This window comes from Rhinatrema bivittatum, chromosome 4 (genome assembly GCF_901001135.1).
Source record: "Rhinatrema bivittatum chromosome 4, aRhiBiv1.1, whole genome shotgun sequence".
NCBI classification, from domain to species: Eukaryota; Metazoa; Chordata; class Amphibia; order Gymnophiona; family Rhinatrematidae; genus Rhinatrema; species Rhinatrema bivittatum.
The window spans coordinates 119,837,182-119,858,615 of NC_042618.1; the positions used below are offsets into that span (position 1 = coordinate 119,837,182).

Genomic DNA, 21,434 nt, shown 5'->3' on the forward strand with positions numbered 1-21,434 from the left:
TTGTGTTGCTCAATAAAATGGTTGCAGAGCAGCACTATGACCATACTACCCACTATACAAAAACAATATTCACACTGTACCATCACCCTATCAAAAAAAAAAAAAAAGGACAAAATAGTATTCTGGCAATTTAAGGCACAATTTTCAAATAGCCCGCATAGATGCAAGTTATGCAGGTGCTTTTAACAAGCAAATGTTATGCAAATTTTCAAAGGGGAATAGCCTATATTGTTTCTCTTTGAAAATTAGTAGCTGCAAAATACATGTGCTAAAGAGTCTGTGTAGTTTGCACCTGCTATTTGTGTGGGTGGTTCGGTGGGGGCATAATAGAATCTGTACAGTTGAAAATCTCCTGTATGTACATTATTTTATTTTCCTAACCTAAACATATACACAGAAATGCCTCCTTTTAATGTGGTTATAAGTATGTGTGCTATGGAACACACGCATACTTTTATCCTCATTTGTGGAAGGCAATTTTCAGTCATATCATTTCACCTGAGTAAATACTTATTTACCCAGAAAAATACCTTCAATAATTTCCCTCCTATGTTGTAAATGCTAACATTTTTTAAAGAGTTACACAAATAAAATTTGCATATACACACTTAAGTAGCTTGTACTTGCAAACATACAGCGCTGCTTATGTCGTATATGGCTATAGAAATCTTAAGTAGTAGTACATACCATTTTATGAACATCAAAAGTACGTGCGTATTTTCAGTTTCCTGTACACATTTATCTGAGGGAATAAAGGGATGGTCTAGGGGTGTTCCAGGGCAGAACCAAGAGGTACACGTGATAGGAAAATTAATATAGAGACTGTAAAAGGAAAGGATAATGAACTATCTGCAATCCAATGGGTTGCAGGATCCAAGATATGGTTTTACCAGAAGGTGGTCCTATCAAACAAATCTGATTAATTTTTTTTGATTGGGTGGCTAGAAAATTGGATTACGGAAGAGCGGTTGATGTAGTTTACCTGGATTTCAGCAAGGCTTCTGATACAGTTCCACATAGGAAGCTCATAAATAACATGAGATGCCTGGGAGTGGGTTCCAAGTTGGTGGAATGGATTACAAATTGGCTGACTGACAGATGACAGCAAATAGTGATGAATGGAACCTATTCTGAAGAAAGAAGAGTGATATATGGAGTTCCTCAAGGATCAGTTATGGGATTGGTTCTGTTTAATATCTTTGTGAGTGATACTGCAGAGAAATTAGAAGGTAAACTTTGTCTTTTTGCAGATGACACTAAGATCTGCAACAGAGTGGATACACCTAAACATAAGACGTTGCCTTACTAAGTCAGACCGAGGGTGCATCAGTCCCAGCATCCTGTTTCCAACAGTGGCCAATCCAGGTTACAAGTACTTGGCAAGTACCCAAACATTATATAGATCTCATGCTACTGGATAGCAATGACTATTCCCTAAGTCTACATGATTAATAACAGTTTATGCACATCTCCCCCAGGAACTTTTCCAAACTTTTTTTAAACCCAGTTACACTGCCTGCCTTAACTACATCCTCTGGCAATGAATTCCAGAGCTTAGTTGTGCATTAAATGAAAGAATTTTCTCAGACTTGTTTTAAATGTGCTACTTGCTAACTTCATGGAGTACCCCCTAGTTCTTATATTATCTGAAAGAGTCAATAACTGATTCACATTTACCATTCATGTCCTTTCATGATTTTATAAACCTCTGTCACATCCCCCCCCTTAGCTGTCTCTTCTCCAAGCTGAACAACCCCAACCTCTTCAGCCCCACCCCACAGGGAAGCCGCTCTATGCCCTTAATCGCCTTGGGTGCCCCTCTCTACATCTACTCCAATGCAGCCACATCCCTTCTGAGATGCGGCAACCAGAACCGCACAGAGCATCCAAGGTGCGGTCCTACTATGGAGCGTAACAGAGGCACCATGACACTCTCCATTCCATTCACCATTATCCCCCCCAATAATTCCCAAAGCTCTGCCCACCCTCCTGACTGCCACAGTACACTGAGCTGATAACTCCAACATATCATCCACTATTACACCCAGTTCCTTTTCCTGGGTGGTAACTACGAATATGGAACCTAACATCTGGTAACTACAGCACAGGTTATTATTCCCCATATGCATCACCCCGCACCCATCTACACCAAATTTCATCCGCCACCTGGAAGTCCAGTCCTCCAACCTCACAAGATCCTCACATAACTCATCATAATCTGCTTGTGATTCAAGCACTCCAAACAATTCTGTATCATCTGCAAACCTGATCACCCCACTTGTCATATCCCCTTCCAAATCATCTACAAATATATCAAAAAGCACCAGTCTAAGCACAGATCCCCAAGGCACTCCACTATTTACCTTTTTCCACTAAAAAAGTGACCATTTAATCCTACTCTCTGTTTCTCATCTTTCAACGCGACTGAAATCCACAGACGGACACAACCTCCCATCCCATGACATTCTAGTGTTCCCAGAAGCATCCCATAAGGGACCCTGCCAAACATCCCCCAAAAATCCAAACACACTACACCTACTGGCTCACCCCTATCCACATTGTCACTAACCCCTTCAGAAAACTGCAGCAGATCTGTCAGGAAAGACTTCCCCTGGGCAAATCCATGCCAGCTGTGTCCCATCAAACCATTGTACGTTTAGCCTCATGCAGGATCCTTATCCTGTTGGACTCTATGCAATCCTGGACATAAAGCGTCACTCCGCTACCAAGATGCTCCTCTCTTTCACTGCGATATAATTTGTACTCCAGTATAGCACTATCCTATTGGTTAGGAATTTCCCTCCGAGGCCTGGGAGGGAACAGTGGAAGACCGTGGGCGTCGGCGCATACAAGATGTACTAGTGTGAACCCCCTTGCGCGCGCCGACCCCCGATTTTTTAACATGCGCGCACCTGCCAGGTAGCGCACGCAAATGGGAGCCTGCGCATAGGTTTCAAAATCTACCCCTATGTCTACTAACCAGCATCTATTCAGAAAACTATTGTAAATCCGACCTGCTAACCAACCTTTGAGACTTTAAATCTTATCACTGGCTCTCTTGTCTCTCCTGACTACAGCATAAGTTCCATAAAACAGGGACTGTCTTCTATATGTATCTGTACAGTGTTGCAAACTTCCTGTAACTCTATATAAATGAATGATAGTAGTAATATTAATAGTACTGCTGCTAGCACTGTTGTCAATGACTGTCACAGGGATCTGGCTATCTAAAGAATAGAAAAGCTTGCCTCTATTATACAATTAGTCAAGCATACCTTCTTTAGAACAGTTTGGAAAGCTTCCTTGGATTTTTCCAATGGTGAGACTAGTTGAAGCCACTGATGACGCTACAGTAGCATGGCAGTGATGAATGACAAGGATGAGGATATTATTACTTGTCACCTTTGTTCATTTGCTGATGAGGTAAAGACATCCTCTTGAGTTCCCAATCTATACATTCCGTCCTGTTACACTTTCCTAGCCACGGCATTACCGATCACTGATTGCCATCTGAAACATTTTCAATTTTTACACCACTTCTGTTCTGTCACTGTAATTATTCTTTTATCATAGGCAGAGAGTTGAAGAATAATTAAGAAGCCATGGTAATTATGTGAAGGAAATATATTATGGTAGATCTCAGTGTTGGAGAAGTTTCAGTGTCAATGTTTTGAAGGAGGTCATTACATAGGAACATAAGATTGCTATACTGGGTCAGATCAAAGGTCCATCAAACCCAATATACTGTTTCCAAAAGTAGCCAATCCAGATCACAAGTAGGGATGTGAATCGTTTTCCATATCGTCTTAACGATAGAAATCGTGTGGCAGGGCAAGAAAATCGTCTTAGGCACGATTTTTTAGTTAAAAAATCGTTAAAAATCGTTTTTTCCGATTAGTGCGCACTAACTCGAGTTAGTGCGCACTAACGGGAGTTAGTGCGCACTAACTGGGAGTTAGTGCGCACTAACTGAAAATGATACAATTTGACACTTTTCAGGTCAGTTAAGGTCAGTTTAGGAATGAATATGTATTCCTATTGGCTGCCCTCTTATTTATTCATGTTACCAAGTTTCCTACTGACAGTATATGGGGGATGGGAAATGGAAACAGTTGGTAGCTTGACAAAACAAGTAATGTGATCAGTCAATGTGACTAGAACTTGTGCCCTAACCCTGATACCAGGGGTATTGTGATCTTCCTGCACACAGTGCCCTATCCCTAATACCAGGGGTGTTGTGATCTTCCTGCACACAGTGCCCTATTCCTGATACTGGGGGTGTTGTGATCTTCCTGCACACAGTGCCCTATTCCTGATACCGGGGGTGTTGTGATCTTCTTGCACACATCCCGATATCAGGGATAGGGCACTGCATGCAGGAAGATCACAACACTCCTGGTATTAATAGGGATAGGGCACTGCATGCAGGAAGATCACAACACTCCTGGTATTAATAGGGATAGGGCACTGCATGCAGGAAGATCACAACACCCCTGGTATCAGGGATAGGGCACTGTGTGCAGGAAGATCACAATACCCCGGAGGAGTGAGGGTCAGGCAGCTCCCCCCTGTCTGTGAAGCCAGCCTCTCACTAGTAATGCAGGGAGGGAGCTGTCTCAGACTTCACCATCCTCCCCCCCCCCTCACCCACACACCATTCACTAGCTGGGACATGGGGGAAGTCAGGAGTGAGGGTCAGGCAGCTCCCCCCTGTCTGTGAAGCCAGCCTCTCACTAGTAATGCAGGGAGGGAGCTGTCTCAGACTTCACCATCCTCCCCCCCCCTCACCCACACACCATTCACTAGCTGGGACATGGGGGAAGTCAGGAGTGAGGGTCAGGCAGCTCCCCCCTGTCTGTGAAGCCAGCCTCTCACTAGTAATGCAGGGAGGGAGCTGTCTCAGACTACACCATCCTCCCCCCCCCCCTCACCCACACACCATTCACTAGCTGGGACATGGGGGAAGTCAGGAGTGAGGGTCAGGCAGCTCCCCCCTGTCTGTGAAGCCAGCCTCTCACTAGTAATGCAGGGAGGGAGCTGTCTCAGACTTCACCATCCTCCCCCCCCCCCCTCACCCACACACCATTCACTAGCTGGGACATGGGGGAAGTCAGGAGTGAGGGTCAGGCAGCTCCCCCCTGTCTGTGAAGCCAGCCTCTCACTAGTAATGCAGGGAGGGAGCTGTCTCAGACTTCACCATCCTCCCCCCCCCCCCTCACCCACACACCATTCACTAGCTGGGACATGGGGGAAGTCAGGAGTGAGGGTCAGGCAGCTCCCCCCTGTCTGTGAAGCCAGCCTCCCACTAGTAATGCAGGCAGGGAGCTGTCTCAGACTTCACCATCCTCCCCCCCCCCCCTCACCCACACACCATTCACTAGCTGGGACATGGGGGAAGTCAGGAGTGAGGGTCAGGCAGCTCCCCCCTGTCTGTGAAGCCAGCCTCTCACTAGTAATGCAGGGAGGGAGCTGTCTCAGACTTCACCATCCTCCCCCCCCCCCCCCTCACCCACACACCATTCACTAGCTGGGACATGGGGGAAGTCAGGAGTGAGGGTCAGGCAGCTCCCCCCTGTCTGTGAAGCCAGCCTCTCACTAGTAATGCAGGGAGGGAGCTGTCTCAGACTTCACCATCCTCCCCCCCCCCCCCTCACCCACACACCATTCACTAGCTGGGACATGGGGGAAGTCAGGAGTGAGGGTCAGGCAGCTCCCCCCTGTCTGTGAAGCCAGCCTCTCACTAGTAATGCAGGGAGGGAGCTGTCTCAGACTTCACCATCCTCCCCCCCCCCCCCTCACCCACACACCATTCACTAGCTGGGACATGGGGGAAGTCAGGAGTGAGGGTCAGGCAGCTCCCCCCTGTCTGTGAAGCCAGCCTCTCACTAGTAATGCAGGGAGGGAGCTGTCTCAGACTTCACCATCCTCCCCCCCCCCTCACCCACACACCATTCACTAGCTGGGACATGGGGGAAGTCAGGAGTGAGGGTCAGGCAGCTCCCCCCTGTCTGTGAAGCCAGCCTCTCACTAGTAATGCAGGGAGGGAGCTGTCTCAGACTTCACCATCCTCCCCCCCCCCCTCACCCACACACCATTCACTAGCTGGGACATGGGGGAAGTCAGGAGTGAGGGTCAGGCAGCTCCCCCCTGTCTGTGAAGCCAGCCTCTCACTAGTAATGCAGGGAGGGAGCTGTCTCAGACTTCACCATCCTCCCCCCCCCCCCTCACCCACACACCATTCACTAGCTGGGACATGGGGGAAGTCAGGAGTGAGGGTCAGGCAGCTCCCCCCTGTCTGTGAAGCCAGCCTCTCACTAGTAATGCAGGGAGGGAGCTGTCTCAGACTTCACCATCCTCCCCCCCCCCCTCACCCACACACCATTCACTAGCTGGGACATGGGGGAAGTCAGGAGTGAGGGTCAGGCAGCTCCCCCCTGTCTGTGAAGCCAGCCTCTCACTAGTAATGCAGGGAGGGAGCTGTCTCAGACTTCACCATCCTCCCCCCCCCCCCCTCACCCACACACCATTCACTAGCTGGGACATGGGGGGAAGTCAGGAGTGAGGGTCAGGCAGCTCCCCCCTGTCTGTGAAGCCAGCCTCTCACTAGTAATGCAGGGAGGGAGCTGTCTCAGACTTCACCATTCTCCCCCCCCCCCCCTCACCCACACACCATTCACTAGCTGGGACATGGGGGAAGTCAGGAGTGAGGGTCAGGCAGCTCCCCCCTGTCTGTGAAGCCAGCCTCTCACTAGTAATGCAGGGAGGGAGCTGTCTCAGACTTCACCATCCCCCCCCCCCCCCTCACCCACACACCATTCACTAGCTGGGACATGGGGGAAGTCAGGAGTGAGGGTCAGGCAGCTCCCCCCTGTCTGTGAAGCCAGCCTCTCACTAGTAATGCAGGGAGGGAGCTGTCTCAGACTTCACCATCCTCCCCCCCCCCCCCTCACCCACACACCATTCACTAGCTGGGACATGGGGGAAGTCAGGAGTGAGGGTCAGGCAGCTCCCCCCTGTCTGTGAAGCCAGCCTCTCACTAGTAATGCAGGGAGGGAGCTGTCTCAGACTGGTATCAGGGTTAGGGCACTGTGTGCAGGAAGATCACAACACTCCTGGTATTAATAGGGATAGGGCACTGTAAGAGATGACTGTAGTAGATTGAATAAAGATCTGATGTTTCTGCTCTCCTCACACCAAACAAAAACAACACACAAGCAGAGAAGCCCTTCTTACAAAGCTGAGCTAGTGAGTTAAGTAGGAGGAAAAGTAAACATACTGGTGCCAGTGTGGCTACTTAAAAAATACACTTACCAACAATCAATTACATATATTTGAACTGTGTACAGTTCCAGCCAGGACCACCTTTCTAAAATGCACAGTGATTGGCAAATTCAACATGCACTAGCATTTCAGGTGCCTGCTAACAAAAATAATAAACAAACAAGTTCTAGTCACGTCAGTGCTGATCATTACATTACTTTTTTTGTCAAGCTTCCAACTGTTTCCATTTCACATCCCCCCAACCATATTGGTAACATCAATAGATAAGAGCACAGCCAGCCAATAGGAATACATACATACATATTCATTCCTAAGTGACCTTTACTGACCTGGGAAGTGTGAACACTTTGTTTCATTTTCTGTTGGTGTTCGTTAGTTTCCAGTTCCATTTCCCATCCCCCCAACCATCACCTCAGTGGTAACCTTGGTAACATCAATAGATAAGAGGGCAGCCAGCCAATAGGAACACATATTCATTCCTAACTGACCTTCAGTGACCTGGAAAGTGTTTATTTGTATCATTTTCAGTTAGTGCGCACTAAATCGAGTTAGTGCGCACTAACGGGGAGTTAGTGCGCACTAACTCGAGTTAGTGCGCACTAACACGATTTAACGATTTTTAACGATAAATCGTTAGAATTTCTATTGTATCGTGTTCTATAACGATTTAAGACGATATAAACATTATCGGACGATAATTTTAATCGTTGAAAAATGATTCACATCCCTAATCACAAGTACCTGGCAGGATCCCAAAAGATAGAGAGATTCCATGCTGCTTATCCCGGAGTTAAATAATGGATTTCTGCAACTCCACCTTAATAATGGTTTATAGACTTTTCCTCCAGGAACCTGTCCAAACTCTGATAAATTAATTGCTTTCAACACATCCTCTGGCAATGAATTCTAGAGCTTAATTATGAGTAAAAAAATATTTTCTCTTATTAGTTTTAAATGTACAACTTAGTAACTTCATTGTGTGTCCCCTAGCCTTTCTACTTTTTGAAAGAGTAAACAACTGCCTCACGTTTAATCATTCTACTCCATTCATTATTTTATAGACATCTATCATATCTCCCCTCAGTTTCTCTTCTCCAAGCTGAAGAGTCCTAACCTCTTTAGCCTTTCCTCATAGGGGAATTGTTCCATCCCCTCTATCATTTTGGTCCCCCTTCTCTGTACCTTTTCTAATTCTGCAATATCTTTTTTGAGATGAGGTGACAAGAACTGCACACAATACTCAAGATGAGTTTGCACCATGGAGTGATACAGAGGTATTATGATATTTGCTTTTTTTATTCTTCATTACTTTCCTAATAATGCACAGCATTCTATATGCTTTCATGGCTGCTGTTGCTGCTGCACACTAAAGAGAAGATTTCAAAGTGTTATCAACGATGTCGCCTAGATCCTTTTCCTGAATGGTGACTTCTAATGTTGAACTTTGCATTGTGTAGCTATATTTTGGCTTAATCTTTCCTAAGTGTATCACCTTGCACTTGTCCACATTAAATTTAATTTGCATGTGCTTCTACTAGTTTTGCCAGGTCCTCTTGCAATTTCTCACAATGCTCTTGTGATTTAACAACTTTGATCAATTTTATGTCATTGGCAAACTCTATCACCTCACTCACTGTTCCCAATTCCAGGTCATTTATAAATAAGTTAAAAAGCAGGGGTCCCAGTACAGATTCTTAGGGCACTCCAGTATTCACCTTTCTCTGTTGAGAAACTTTACCATTTAGACCTACTCTCTGTTTTCTATCTTTTAACCTGTTCTAATACAAAATAGGACACTGCCCCATCCCATAACTTTTTTTTATTTCCTAAGAAGTCTCTCATGAGATATTTATCTGGAAATCCAGATACATGCCTGGATCCCTTTTTTTATATTTACAACCCTCCAGTCTTCAGGTACCATAGACTATTTTAAAGATAGTTTGCCAATTAACAAATACAGTTCTGCAATTTTATTTTTCAGTTCTTTCAGCACTCTGGGATGTATACTACCTGATCCAGGTGATTTGATTCTCTTTAGTTTGTCAATTTGCCCTATTACATCTTCCAGGTTCACTGAGATTTGTTTCAGTTCCTCTGAATCATCACCTTTAAATATCACTTCTAGCATGGGTATTTGCCTTACATTTTCCTCATTGACGACAGAAGCAAAGAATTAATTTTTAGTCTCTTTGCTATTGCCTAGTCATCCCTAAGTGCCTCTTTTACCCTTTGATCATTTAAAGGTAAATTTTAAAAGCCTGGTGCATACCAAAACTGGGAGATACGCACGAAGGTCAGGAAGCACACCAAGCGGATTTTAAAAGCTGCCCGAGTACGCGTGTATCTCCTGCTGTGTACACAAATGAAAAGTTCCAAAAAGGGGGTGGGGCATGGGCATTCCTTGATTTTAACTTCAAATTTGTGTGAAAATACTTTTATGCACAGGCGCGTGTCAGGATCTCCTGCTGTGTAACTTTACTTCAGCTATGGAGAACATGTAAGTAATAAAATAAAGATAAATAGATCAGCAGGTTTTTAAGGGTCGGGGCTATCAGGGAAGAAGTGAGGCTATTGAACTAGAGGGGTTTGGAAGTCCTATCCTTTACCTGGTCATACTGGAAATGAACTGGGAAAACAGTAAAAGCTTCAGCATGCATATGTTTTAAAATCCCCCCCACTCACACACATACTTACGCGGTAGAAGCGGCATTTGTACACACAGGTCTCATCCACTTAAAATTGCATGCACATGTGCATGCGTTCAGGCTATTTTATAACATGCGCGTATGTCATAAAATGGCCACTTCTTGAATGTGGGCTGACAAACATGCGCACATGGGCACCCACACGCCTGTTAAAAGTTACTGTCTTAATGGTGTAACTGACTCCCTCCATAGACTTTTTACTTCAAATTTACCTGAAAGATTTTATTATAAGTTTTTGCTTTCACAGCAAGCTTATTTTCAAATTCTTGTTGCCTTCCTTATCAATGCTTTGCATCTAACTTGCCAGTGCCTGCCATTATTTTGGTTGCTTGTAAAGAGGTTGGAGTAGGGTCCCAGTTTTTTAATTTTTCAATTCCTGCTCCTAACCTTTTTTTTTTATTACATTTAAAATACTAAATTTTGTAGATTTGTCTGCAAACTTTGGTTTACATTGCTATCACGGGGCCAGAACATAAAAATAAAATCCCATTACAAACCTAAGAGGATTGAATTATTGTAAACTGACCCATCGTTAGTTCCATATGATTCTCCAAGATTTCAAATGCACCATCCATACAAATAGGATTTCTCTAGTCTGATATGGGGAGAGCATTTTCTCGCTTGGTTTCTGTCATGAGTCCTGGTTGTAGTCATCAAAGATGTTAAGTTCTTAATTCTACTTGCTGCCTGATATAATTTCATCAGCTTCATGCCAGGCTATGTTGATGACTAATTTTAGACAGACATTCTGAATCCATTTTGTGGCTTACGTACCTTCTATTAACCTAGAACAGGTTTGTTTATGTTTAGTCCAACAAAGAACACTAATTAGAAGCATATACTGAATGACTTTTAAAGGAGAGATACATGGTACACCCCTTTGTAATCAATAAGCCCTATGCTCTCATATTCAATACTAGATATTTGTGTGCAATAACATTTTCAGGCTAATTAGCTTAACTATAGGGGGTCATTTTCAAAAGCGATCGCGGGGGATCATTAAATGGGGGCGGAGTTGGGGTGGAGTCGGCCCCGGAAGAGGAGGAGTCGGGGCGGCACCGGGGCCGACACTTCGCAGACATCGCTGGCGGCAAAAGGTAAGGACCCTCCTCGCTGCCAGTTTCACGCTGAATAACTACACCTTTTATGGTGTAGTTATTCGGTACAAAAGCCGGCAGCCAGTGCAGGCCCACCCCCGTTACTGCTAGATTTTCTAAGGTCTGCGACCTTAGAAAATTCAGCTCTATATGTTTCTCTCAAACAGTATAAGTGAACACTTACAAAGTGAGAGAAAGAGAGAAGTACAGCTTATTTTTAAATTACTCTAGAAAGTACCCCCTCTGGGACTGATGAAATAATCTATAATGTCATTTCCAGAAAGTTGACCTACAGTGTAAAACGGCATTATTCAACAGTTAAGAACTTTGAAAACTAATTAGTTTTGCTTTGGCTTTATAAGCACTTGAAAATCCACAGTAATATTTCTGCCTCATGAGCAGTGATATAAAATATGTTCACAATTTCTGAAAATCCCAACACCTAGTAATGAATGAATTAATTGCTATACTGCTGATTTTGGATAAAGGATCAAGGGTAGACACTATATATTTCTGAGATGAGTCACCTTTTCCTTCTCTTAAATCTTAGATGCTGCCTTGGTTTGGTGGATACCCCAGCCCAAGTCTGCAGCGTTATCCTTATGTCATGCACTGGAGACAAACAGCAGGGTAGCCAAAAAGCTACGTCTTCCAAAACTCCATCAAAGCCAGAAGAAGATATCTATTTCATCATTACAGGGATCTTATTGTTTAGGTCACATGAAAATGCTCCAGCATTCATTTGGCAGCATTGATTACAAGATGCCTGTTGGCTCCTGGGTAATAGAGATTCTTGGCTACCTTGGATAGCTGGCACTGTTCCCTCTAAGTAAGGTGACCGACTATTCTGCATTTGGAGGGACAGTCTTTCAGTTTGGCTAAAGGGGGTTTATACTCACTCTATCCTTAAAATATATTCATCCAGTTCAATGCATTTCTATGCAACTTTAAGATATGTTCTTCTTTCGAAACATATTTTTAAAGACATCTCTTGAAATAGCAATAGAGAGTTGGCTACCATATCCCTAAACTACTCCTGGTAATGCTCAGATTCACTTTTTCGATGAACAGTGGCTATTAGTCTGACTGGAGAGTGTAACAGCAAATAAAAATAGATTTTATAGGGCTTATGCAAGCGTGCATAGGATATCTTCCATTGCTATCAGGAAAATATTAAAGAACAACGATGCTTTATTTTAAAAAAAAAATCTCACTAATAGTGGCAAAAATTATAAAGAAAAAAGGATTTATGTCAGCATATTTTTACTGTTTGAAAATAACATTTTTTTCCCATTTTTTTCTTAGCTAGATTTGAGATACATGTGAACTGCTCCAGAAGAAATGCTTTCCTGTCTTCAACATTCAAAACATTGAGGCCACAATAAAGCTGGTCTTCCTTGGGGATCACAGCAACAAATATAGTAGGTTCCTGCTTTAAATCATGACAGAAATCAAGACATTCTCCAGAAAAATATGATATCAGCTCAAATTCTTGACAGCAAAGACAACTTGACAAAAAGACTCTTCACACTACTAAAATATTGTGAAAAATATAATGGAACAGATTTGGTAAGGTTTGATGGAAAACAAAAGTTGGAATTTTGTGTGGGGATTGGGGACAATATAAATAGATAAATTCTATATTAAAACTCTTAAAAATGTAACTATATCCCTAGTAGTGAAGAAATTTGTAAGTGTAATTTAGAACTAGGTTGGCCAACTAACTCATGGTTCTTGGTGAGCTTTTATTCTTTGTCATATTTACTGCTAATACTTCAGTACCTCTCATTTCATAATATTCATCTAATTTCTAGGATCATCCTTACCTTCACATGCCTAGCTAACACCCTATTACTTGCACCTTGGAGGATGGCTTACAGTGTAATTCAGCAAAATGTGTTAGGGCATTAATGCCTGCGATACTGCCCTAACCCATGCGTTATTTTTCGCATTATGTGATGCGTATGTAAAATCCAAAAATTTAGTAAAAGGGGAGAAGTTTGGGCAGGGTTTATGAAAATGAGGGATGTTTAACGTTGCATGCGATAGCGTAACGCCCGTTTTAATGCCGGAAATAACTATACATTTTTCCTGGTGTTAAGCTGTGCGATATGCCTAAAACGGAATTTGCGATAAATATTGCAAATCCCATTTTGGGGAGAAGAGTGGAGAAGAGAGAGGGGGGGGGGGGAGAAGAGTGGAGGAGAAAGAGAGGGGAGGAGAGGGGAGGAGAGAGAGAGCGCCTCTGGGGAGGCACACAACTATTTATACCACTATAGGAGGGTTAACTAGTAATGCACGGTGAGGTTTTGGTGGTGGTCTAGGGTTTGGGGGGCAGTTTTACATTCACAGACAGACGTACAAACAGCACAGTACACATCAGTGAAGCTTTCCTGTGATTTGGAGTGAGCAAAGGGAAACAAAGATGATATTTCTACAATGTACTCTTGCCCTAGCTTAATAGCACCCAGGAAGAGAGTGCATCAAGCTAGGGTGAGAGTACCCTGTAGAAATATCATCTTTGTGTACCTTTCCTATTCCAAATCACATCAAATCTTCACTGATGTGTACTGTGCTTTCATAAGTCTGACTGTGCATGTAAAACTGCCCCCCAAACCCTAGACTACTACCAAATGTGAAAAATCCATCAGACTTTTTGCCCTATGGATCTCAGCAAAATCTAAGCAAATCTAAAGTGGATCTGAAGAAATCTGACAATTCATGGATATTTAAAGCAGATTTTGCATGAATCCACAGTGGATTTCCCATATCCACTGTGCATTTTGCTAGTAACCAGCCTCTCTCTTCCCAAAAGGCTAGCAAACCTAGTCAATGAACCTGTAGATTTTGAGAAGGTTGGTGAACTGGTTTGTGAACCTCTTTTAAAGAAGTTTTCTCATCCTTGCCTCTTCTCCTCTCCAACACGGGTCAAGAATTAGACGAATCCAAATAAGTCAGCTTTAATACTCACAGTTATTTCCAGTGGAACAGTGCACCTAAGTTGGCTCCATAAAAGTAGTACAGTATTTTGTACAACTGTTTATCAGAAAGCAGTCCCTTAGTCTCCACTAATCTTAGAAGCAGAAGTCGGTTTGGAAAATAAAATCTCAGGCCTTTCATATTGCAGTACAGCAAACAATAATCACTGCCCAATGAGAAAGTTCAGATTGTTTGGGGTTTTTTTTAGTTTCCATGCCAGTGCATTCTGCTTCATGAATTAAGGAGCAAGACTACAAAAGCAACATAGTGCATTATATTGTGAGTTATAAAATTCGGATTGGGCCAGTGTGCATACAAATTAGCTGTTTATACTTCCTCAACAAAAGCACAAAACTTCACTCACCTTTCCTGCCTGAATTACCCTGGCCTGATGGCTTATCAGTTACCGAACCTTTAAAATGGAAACAAGAAAAACATTATTCTGTTGCGTATCAAAAGTCAGTATATATTTAAGTGTACTCCCATAGCTTGTGTATATCTATATATGGGCAAAAAGACACATTTAGCAATAAACATCATAATTGTTAGACTGTGTATTTGACAATACATATATGAACTCTATAGAAGAAGTATTTTCAAATGTTTTGCTCTGGAACAAACATATTAAATTGTCATTAATAAGTCAGTACATTTCTACTACCTACATTCTAAATTGGAGACAATGAATGTTAATCCTAAAGTATTGCATATACATTTGCTTTTCAGGATGGACAGAATACTAAAAAGTACGGTAATGTTATGCAAATATATCACATAAATATTCAGTTGGGTATCCTGAAAATTGGAGCTGCTTAAGGCACATAAGAAGAAAGTTAGTCTCCCCTCTCATCACCTACATGCAGATGTTTTGTAAATCTATTTATAACTGCTTTTTCTGCTGCTGGAGCTTCAGGCTCTTATTTTAACATACCATGTTCCACTGTTCAGAAATGGTAGGAGCTCACATGGTACATTTACTGTACATATTCATAATGAATCAGGATTGAAGTGGGGAGTCAGATGGATCTAGCTAGACATTAGAGATGTGAATCGTTTTTGACAATTTAAAATATCGTCCGATATTTTTTAAATCGTCAAAAATCGTTAAAGAGTGCGATACAATAGAAATTCCCCTGATTTATCGTGAAAAATCGTTAATCGGGTTTGTGTCCACTAACGGGAGTTATTTGGGGGGAGAGCGGGAAACCGTCACACCAAAACAACCCTAAACCCACCCTGACCCTTTAAAAACTAATCCCTTACCTTCCCCACACCTCCCAAACCCCCCCCCAAAACGTTTTTAAAATCCCCTGGTGGTCCAGTGGAAGCCCCGGGACCGATCACCCACTCTTTGGTCGTCGGCTGCCACTAATAAAAATGGCGCCGACGGCCCGATAAAAAAAAAAACACCCCGACCCTTTAAAACTGACCCCTTAGTCTCCCCCCCCCTCCCGACCCCCCCCCCCCCAAATGTTTTAAAATTACCTGGTGGTTTAGTGGGGGCGCAGGGAGCAATCTCCCGCTCTCGGGCCGTCGGCTGAGCTAATAAAATGGCGCCGATGGCCCTTTGCCCTTACCATGTGACAGGGTATCCGTGCCATTGGCCGGCCCCCGTCACATGGTAGGAGCATTGGATGGCGCCGGCTACTTGAGGACTGGTGAAATTCAGCCTGAGTCGGGCATTTTGTATATCTCCACTACAATAAATGCTTTTAAAGGACATTCGGCATCTATCTTGTTTGTTGACACCACTTAGTCAACTGACATCAACATGGACCTTGGGACATAGATAGAGGATACTCAAATGCATATGCTAGCCTCGTGGATGTAGCACTCTCCTTACTCTGCATACTGAAATCTGATGTCAAGTTTGCTGCGCCGTGTCTTTTTGCATTCCATTTTGTGTTATGCTGCTGTGCCTTCTTTCCTCCTGCTTTGGTGGCCATTTTTGTCTATAGCAGGAAGGAGTAAGCTAAGTGAGAACTTCAGATCATATATTATCAGACACTTAAACTAAAGAATGGGGTGGCAGGATATGGTCAATAAAATTGACATGTCACCCCCCAAGCAATACAGAAAGTGGAAGAAGAAAATAACGCAATCAACTCGAAGCAGGAAATGCAACTAGGAAGTACAACAAAACAAGAGACAAATTGGAAAATGACTACAAATGCTTGCAGTTTGGGCAATAAAACCCAGACTTGCAGGTCCTAATGGTGGAGGCAGCCCTGGACATTGTTGCAGTCACTGAGACAGGCTCATGGATTCTCATGAGTGGGATATGGCCATACCAGGCTATAAATTGATAAGGAAGGTCAGAGAGGTCAGAAAACGGGGAGGAGTAGCTTATGTCTAAAACAATATCCAAGCAGCTGAACTGGAAGGAAGTGGGATAGTGAAGAAGCATTATGGGCTGTCCTAAAAAAAAAGATGACGGTGCATCCATTTTAACTGGAGTGGTTTACAGGCCTCTGACTCAAATGGAAGAGCTTGACAGAGATCAAAGACATCCAGAAGGAGGGAAAGAAAGGAGAAGTATTTGATTATGGGAGATTTTAATCTGCTGGACATAGAATGGAGAATCCCTTCTGCGGAATCTACCAGAAGTAGAGAGAGAGTGGATGCCCTGCAAGGGGCTCTGTTCAAACAAATGGTAATGGAACCCATGAGGGAAGTTGCGATACTTGACTTGGTGCTCACTAACAGGGATAATGTCTAATGTCTGGGTAGGAGACCATCTCAGCAGTAGTGATCATTACACAGTATGGTTTGATATCGCAAATAGGATGCCGAGAAATCATTCAAAGACCCAGGTTTTGAATTTCAAAAATATGGACTATCAAAATGTGAAAGCACCTGGAGGAAGAACTAGAAAATGGGAGAGGTGGAACAGTGGGCCAAATTAAAAGGAGCAATTACAAAGGCAACAAATCTATGTTAGAAGAGTAAACAAAAGAGAAATAAGAACCCGATCTGGTTCTCAAAGGAAGTGGCAGATAAAATAAAAGCAAAAAACAGCATTCTGTATCGCTCCATGGTGAGACCGCACCTTGAATACCGTGTACAATTCTGGTCGCCGCATCTCAAAAAAGATATAATTGCGATGGAGAAGGTACAGAGAAGGGCTACCAAAATGATAAAGGGAATGGAACAGCTCCCGTGTGAGGAAAGACTAAAGAGGTTAGGGCTGTTCAGCTTAGAGAAGAGACAGACTGAGGGGGGATATGATAGAGGTGTTTAAAATCATGAGAGGTCTAGAACGGGTAGATGTGAATCGGTTATTTACTCTTTCGGACAGTAGAAAGACTAGGGGGCACTCCATGAAGTTAGCATGTGGCACATTTAAAACTAATCGGAGAAAGTTCTTTTTTACTCAACGCACAATTAAACTCTGGAATTTGCTGCCAGAGGATGTGGTTAGTGCAGTTAGTATAGCTGTGTTTAAAAAAGGATTGGATTAGTTCTTGGAGGAGAAATCCATTACCTGCTATTAAGTTCACTTAGGGGCGGATTTTCAGAGCCCTGCTCGCGTAAATCCGCCCAAAACGGATTTACGCGAGCAGGGCCCTGCGTGCCGGTAAGCCTATTTTACATAGGCCTACCGGCGCGCGCAGAGCCCCGGGACTCGCGTAAGTCCCGGGGTTTTCGGAGGGGGCGTGTCGGGGGCGGGCCCGAACCGCGCGGCGTTTTCGGGGCGTGTCGGGAGCGTTCCGGGGGCGGGCCCGGGGGCCAGGTCGCGTCCCGGCGCGCAGGAGGCCCGCTGATGCGCGGGGATTTACGCCTCCCTCCGGGAGGCGTAAATCCCCCGACAAAGGTAAGGGGGAGGTTTAGACAGGGCCGGGCGGGTGGGTTAGGGAGGGGAAGGGAGGGGAAGGTGAGGGGAGGGCAAAGGAACGGGGGTAGGCTGCGCGGCTCGGCGCGCGCCGGCTATACAAAATCCATAGCCTTGCGCGCGCCGATCCAGGTTTTTAGCAGATACGCGCGGCTCCGCGCGTATCTACTAAAATCCAGCATACTTTTGTTTGCGCCTGGAGCGCAAACAAAAGTAGGCTATTTGCGCTCCTTTTAAAATCCGCCCCTTAGAGAATAGCCACTGCCATTAGCAATGGTAACATGGAATAGACTTAGTTTTTGGGTACTTGCCAGGTTCTTATGGCCTGGATTGGCCACTGTTGGAAACAGGATGCTGGGCTTGATGGACCCTTGGTCTGACCCAGTATGGCATTTTCTTATGTTCTTAATCTACCCCAAAGTTCACTTACATGTGAATATCCTATGGACAATTCAATGGCATATATTGCTGCAATTTTCAAAAGCCCACTTACAAGGCTAAAGTGAATTTACATGTGTAAAACCCAATTTTTAATTGTGTAAAATGCTTTGGCCCTAGTCCCTTCTAATTTAACAGTCTTTAATGAAAGGAGCTGGAGCATTCATATGGCACTGTGGCCAGAGTGCCTCCCAAAATGAGAGGACAAACTTACAAGATGTGCCACATTATCCAGATGGTAGATTGGTGGGGAAAAAATGTAATAGTTTTCAATGCTTAACCCCTTCTTTATGGAATCTCTTACTACTTTATATCCATCTTGAGATGAATTATTTAATGTTTTGAAAACTGATAAAGACCTGGTTGCTTAAAGAATATTTTAGGATGTTAATAGAGATGAGGAAAGATGACCTGTCTTGAGAGGTTGCAGGGATCTGAATTTTGTTTTGTGTTTATGTTATATATTTTTTTTTATTATGCTTGTTATATGTTAATTATAATACACTTTGTGGCTCATGCTGAATTAAAGAAAGAAAATCAAATGTAAATGAATGAATAAATACATGTTTACAAAATCTAATGAACAATAGTTTAACCCAAAAAAATCAGAAGAATAAGGTAGGAAGAAATATTTTATGAGCTTTGGACATTCGACTGTATTTGGAAAAATAGGCATACAGCTAGAATATTTTGGATGACAGCTGATAAAATAAGACTGAATGCTCTTATCAGTGAACTGATTAGGTGGCCATCTTTTTCCAGATACCCAAAATATGGTGTGTACTACTCTAATGAGGCCAATATTCCAGAGCATTTATCTGGATAACTTTTGAGTTATCCAAATAAATGCTGACATTTAAATATTGTTGGCACTTATCTGGCTAATTTTTATCTAGATAAGTCATTATCTGGATAAAATTTAGCTAGATAAATGGTAGCATGTCGGAGCATTCTGGAGTGGAGTTGAGATAGCCAGGTAACTTATCCGGTTAACTCTAATAAGTTATTTACCAACCTCTAGATTGTGCAGTAGCAGTTGCTGGATAATCTTAACTGGCTATATTCAAAGGATATAGTCAGTTAAGTAGCATTAGTTAAAAAAAATATAAATGAGCTGAACAGCCTCCCAGAACAATCCCCCGCTCCTACCCCACCAAAAGCAAGGGCCAGCCTTACTGGCAGATCCCCCAGCCTCCCCAAGCCTTTCAAAAATGTTAAGAGAACCTGCAATGGAACTAGGCCCAAAAGCCTCCCTTCCTGCTTCCTCCTCCCTTTCAAAATGCTTGATATTAGATCAGTCAAAGTCTCAATCAAGAAGGAACTCCCCAATCCCATCACAACCACCTTAACCATTCCACCCCACCTAGAACCGCCTCCCCCCCAAGCCATTACCATGACCAGGAGCTCAGAACATGCAACAGACTCCTGCCATGTTCAGTGCTGCTGTCAGAACAATGCTGGACGTGCCGAGAGCTGGATGAATATTCTGAGCTCACAGTTGTGGTAAAGGCACTGGGAGGGTCTGGGTAGGATGGGAGGGCTAGAAAGAGATTGGGGATAGGGTGCCCTCCTGATTGGGACTTTAGCCAATCTAATATCTAGACGTTTGGAGAGGGGGGGGGGGAGCAACGAAGCAGGCTTTTCAGGCCTAGAGGCTTGCAACATAACAACATTTTTATTGGGAACTCGGAGGCATACCTGCTGTTGATTAGCGGGATGAGGGGAGGAAGGAATAATGCATATAAACTTTTTTTGTTCCATCCTTTCCCCACTAATCCATGCTCTTTCTCTCTACTTTTCCCCCCTCCAGGGATGATCCCAAAATTATTCTTCTCCTTTCTCCCTTTCTGAATCCAGCACTCTTTGTGTAATTCTGTTACCATTAAGGCCTGGGTTAACCCTAAGATAATCAAAGATAGTTATAGGTTAGTGAATGGGGGAAAAGATCCATTCAAATACATCTCCTCCTTTTGAAGAGTCTGGAACTGTTATCCCCTGAGAGTCTATATAGCAACTCTTTACAGAGAGCTCAGGAGGCAGTCCCTTATGGTTTGCTCAGTGTTAGGAGGTAGACAGGAGCTTTTTGCTTCAGTATCTTTTCAAGTCCAATCAGAGGAGTGAGGCAAACACTGCCTGGGGATATTGACCAGGATCAGGAGGTTTTCTTTATCTAGTCCACTCCCTAGCTAGTTAGGATTTTCCCTCTGGGTATATTTTTCGGTAAGTAGTAGAAGCCTTGTGAGAGCCATACACCACCTGGGTCTAGGCATGGGGAACCCTGTTGTCTGGAGCTGTGCAAATTAGGGAAGACCTGCCCTCCATACTCTCCATGAAGACGGAGGCATCAATGACCTGCTGCAAGAAGGAATGCCGGTGTTAGTTTCCGTTGAAAGGAAAAGGCCTTTGAGTTCAAGATCTAGGAGGAAGTTTTGGCTGCCCCTTTTTTTCCTGTCTGAAGCAAGGAGAACTGCTTGTTTCAAGGGGATCCTTCCCATCAAGAATCCAGAACGAAGAAATAAAGAGACTGCGTAAGAACGAAAGAGAGCCAGAAGATCTGCTAACCATGAGTATGGGAAAACATCAATCATTGAGGATACCCATCCAGTGTTTTCACCCCCTGGGGAAATAGAGAGAAGATTGACTTTCTATTCCATAGACTATTACTATTTTTGTCAAATTGGAAGGGATTTTTGCCCAGAATAAGAAGACCCTGTCCTCTGGGAAACGCCACTTAACAAAGCCCAGGACGGTAGATGTTTCCCTGGCCCTGGTAATGTGAGTCCTGCACAGATAGAGGGAGAGAGACTGTAAGAGAAGAAAACAAGAGAATTCTGTGATGCTGCAGTTTGTTATTATGCCATTTATCATCAGTGTTTGAACAATAGAGACTTTAATTTTAGACACTAGCCAAGTGGTTATTTGAGCATGTATTCCTCTCCCAGGGGATGCAGACCAAGAAACAAAGAAAGTGAGACCCTTATCCCAGTGACAACACATAGAGAGAAAGTCACCCCTAGCACTTGGACCCTGAAAGTTAACTCTTTCCCTTATAAAAAGGAGTCTGTGAGAAGAGCTAGACAGGTGACCCTGCCCTAAAGATCT

General features: G+C 43.6%; 1 protein-coding gene across 6 annotated transcripts in view; it reads right to left on the reverse strand.

The window, feature by feature from the left end:
• Positions 1-21,434, reverse strand: part of SMOC1 (SPARC related modular calcium binding 1) — a 522,950-nt gene that overhangs the window by 222,054 nt on the left and 279,462 nt on the right. For all 6 annotated transcript variants that reach the window (XM_029598790.1, XM_029598788.1, XM_029598789.1 and 3 more), the window contains exon 5: positions 14,427-14,474. In XM_029598790.1, the coding sequence (XP_029454650.1) occupies positions 14,427-14,474 (48 nt within the window). The remainder of the gene's footprint in view (positions 1-14,426; positions 14,475-21,434) is intronic.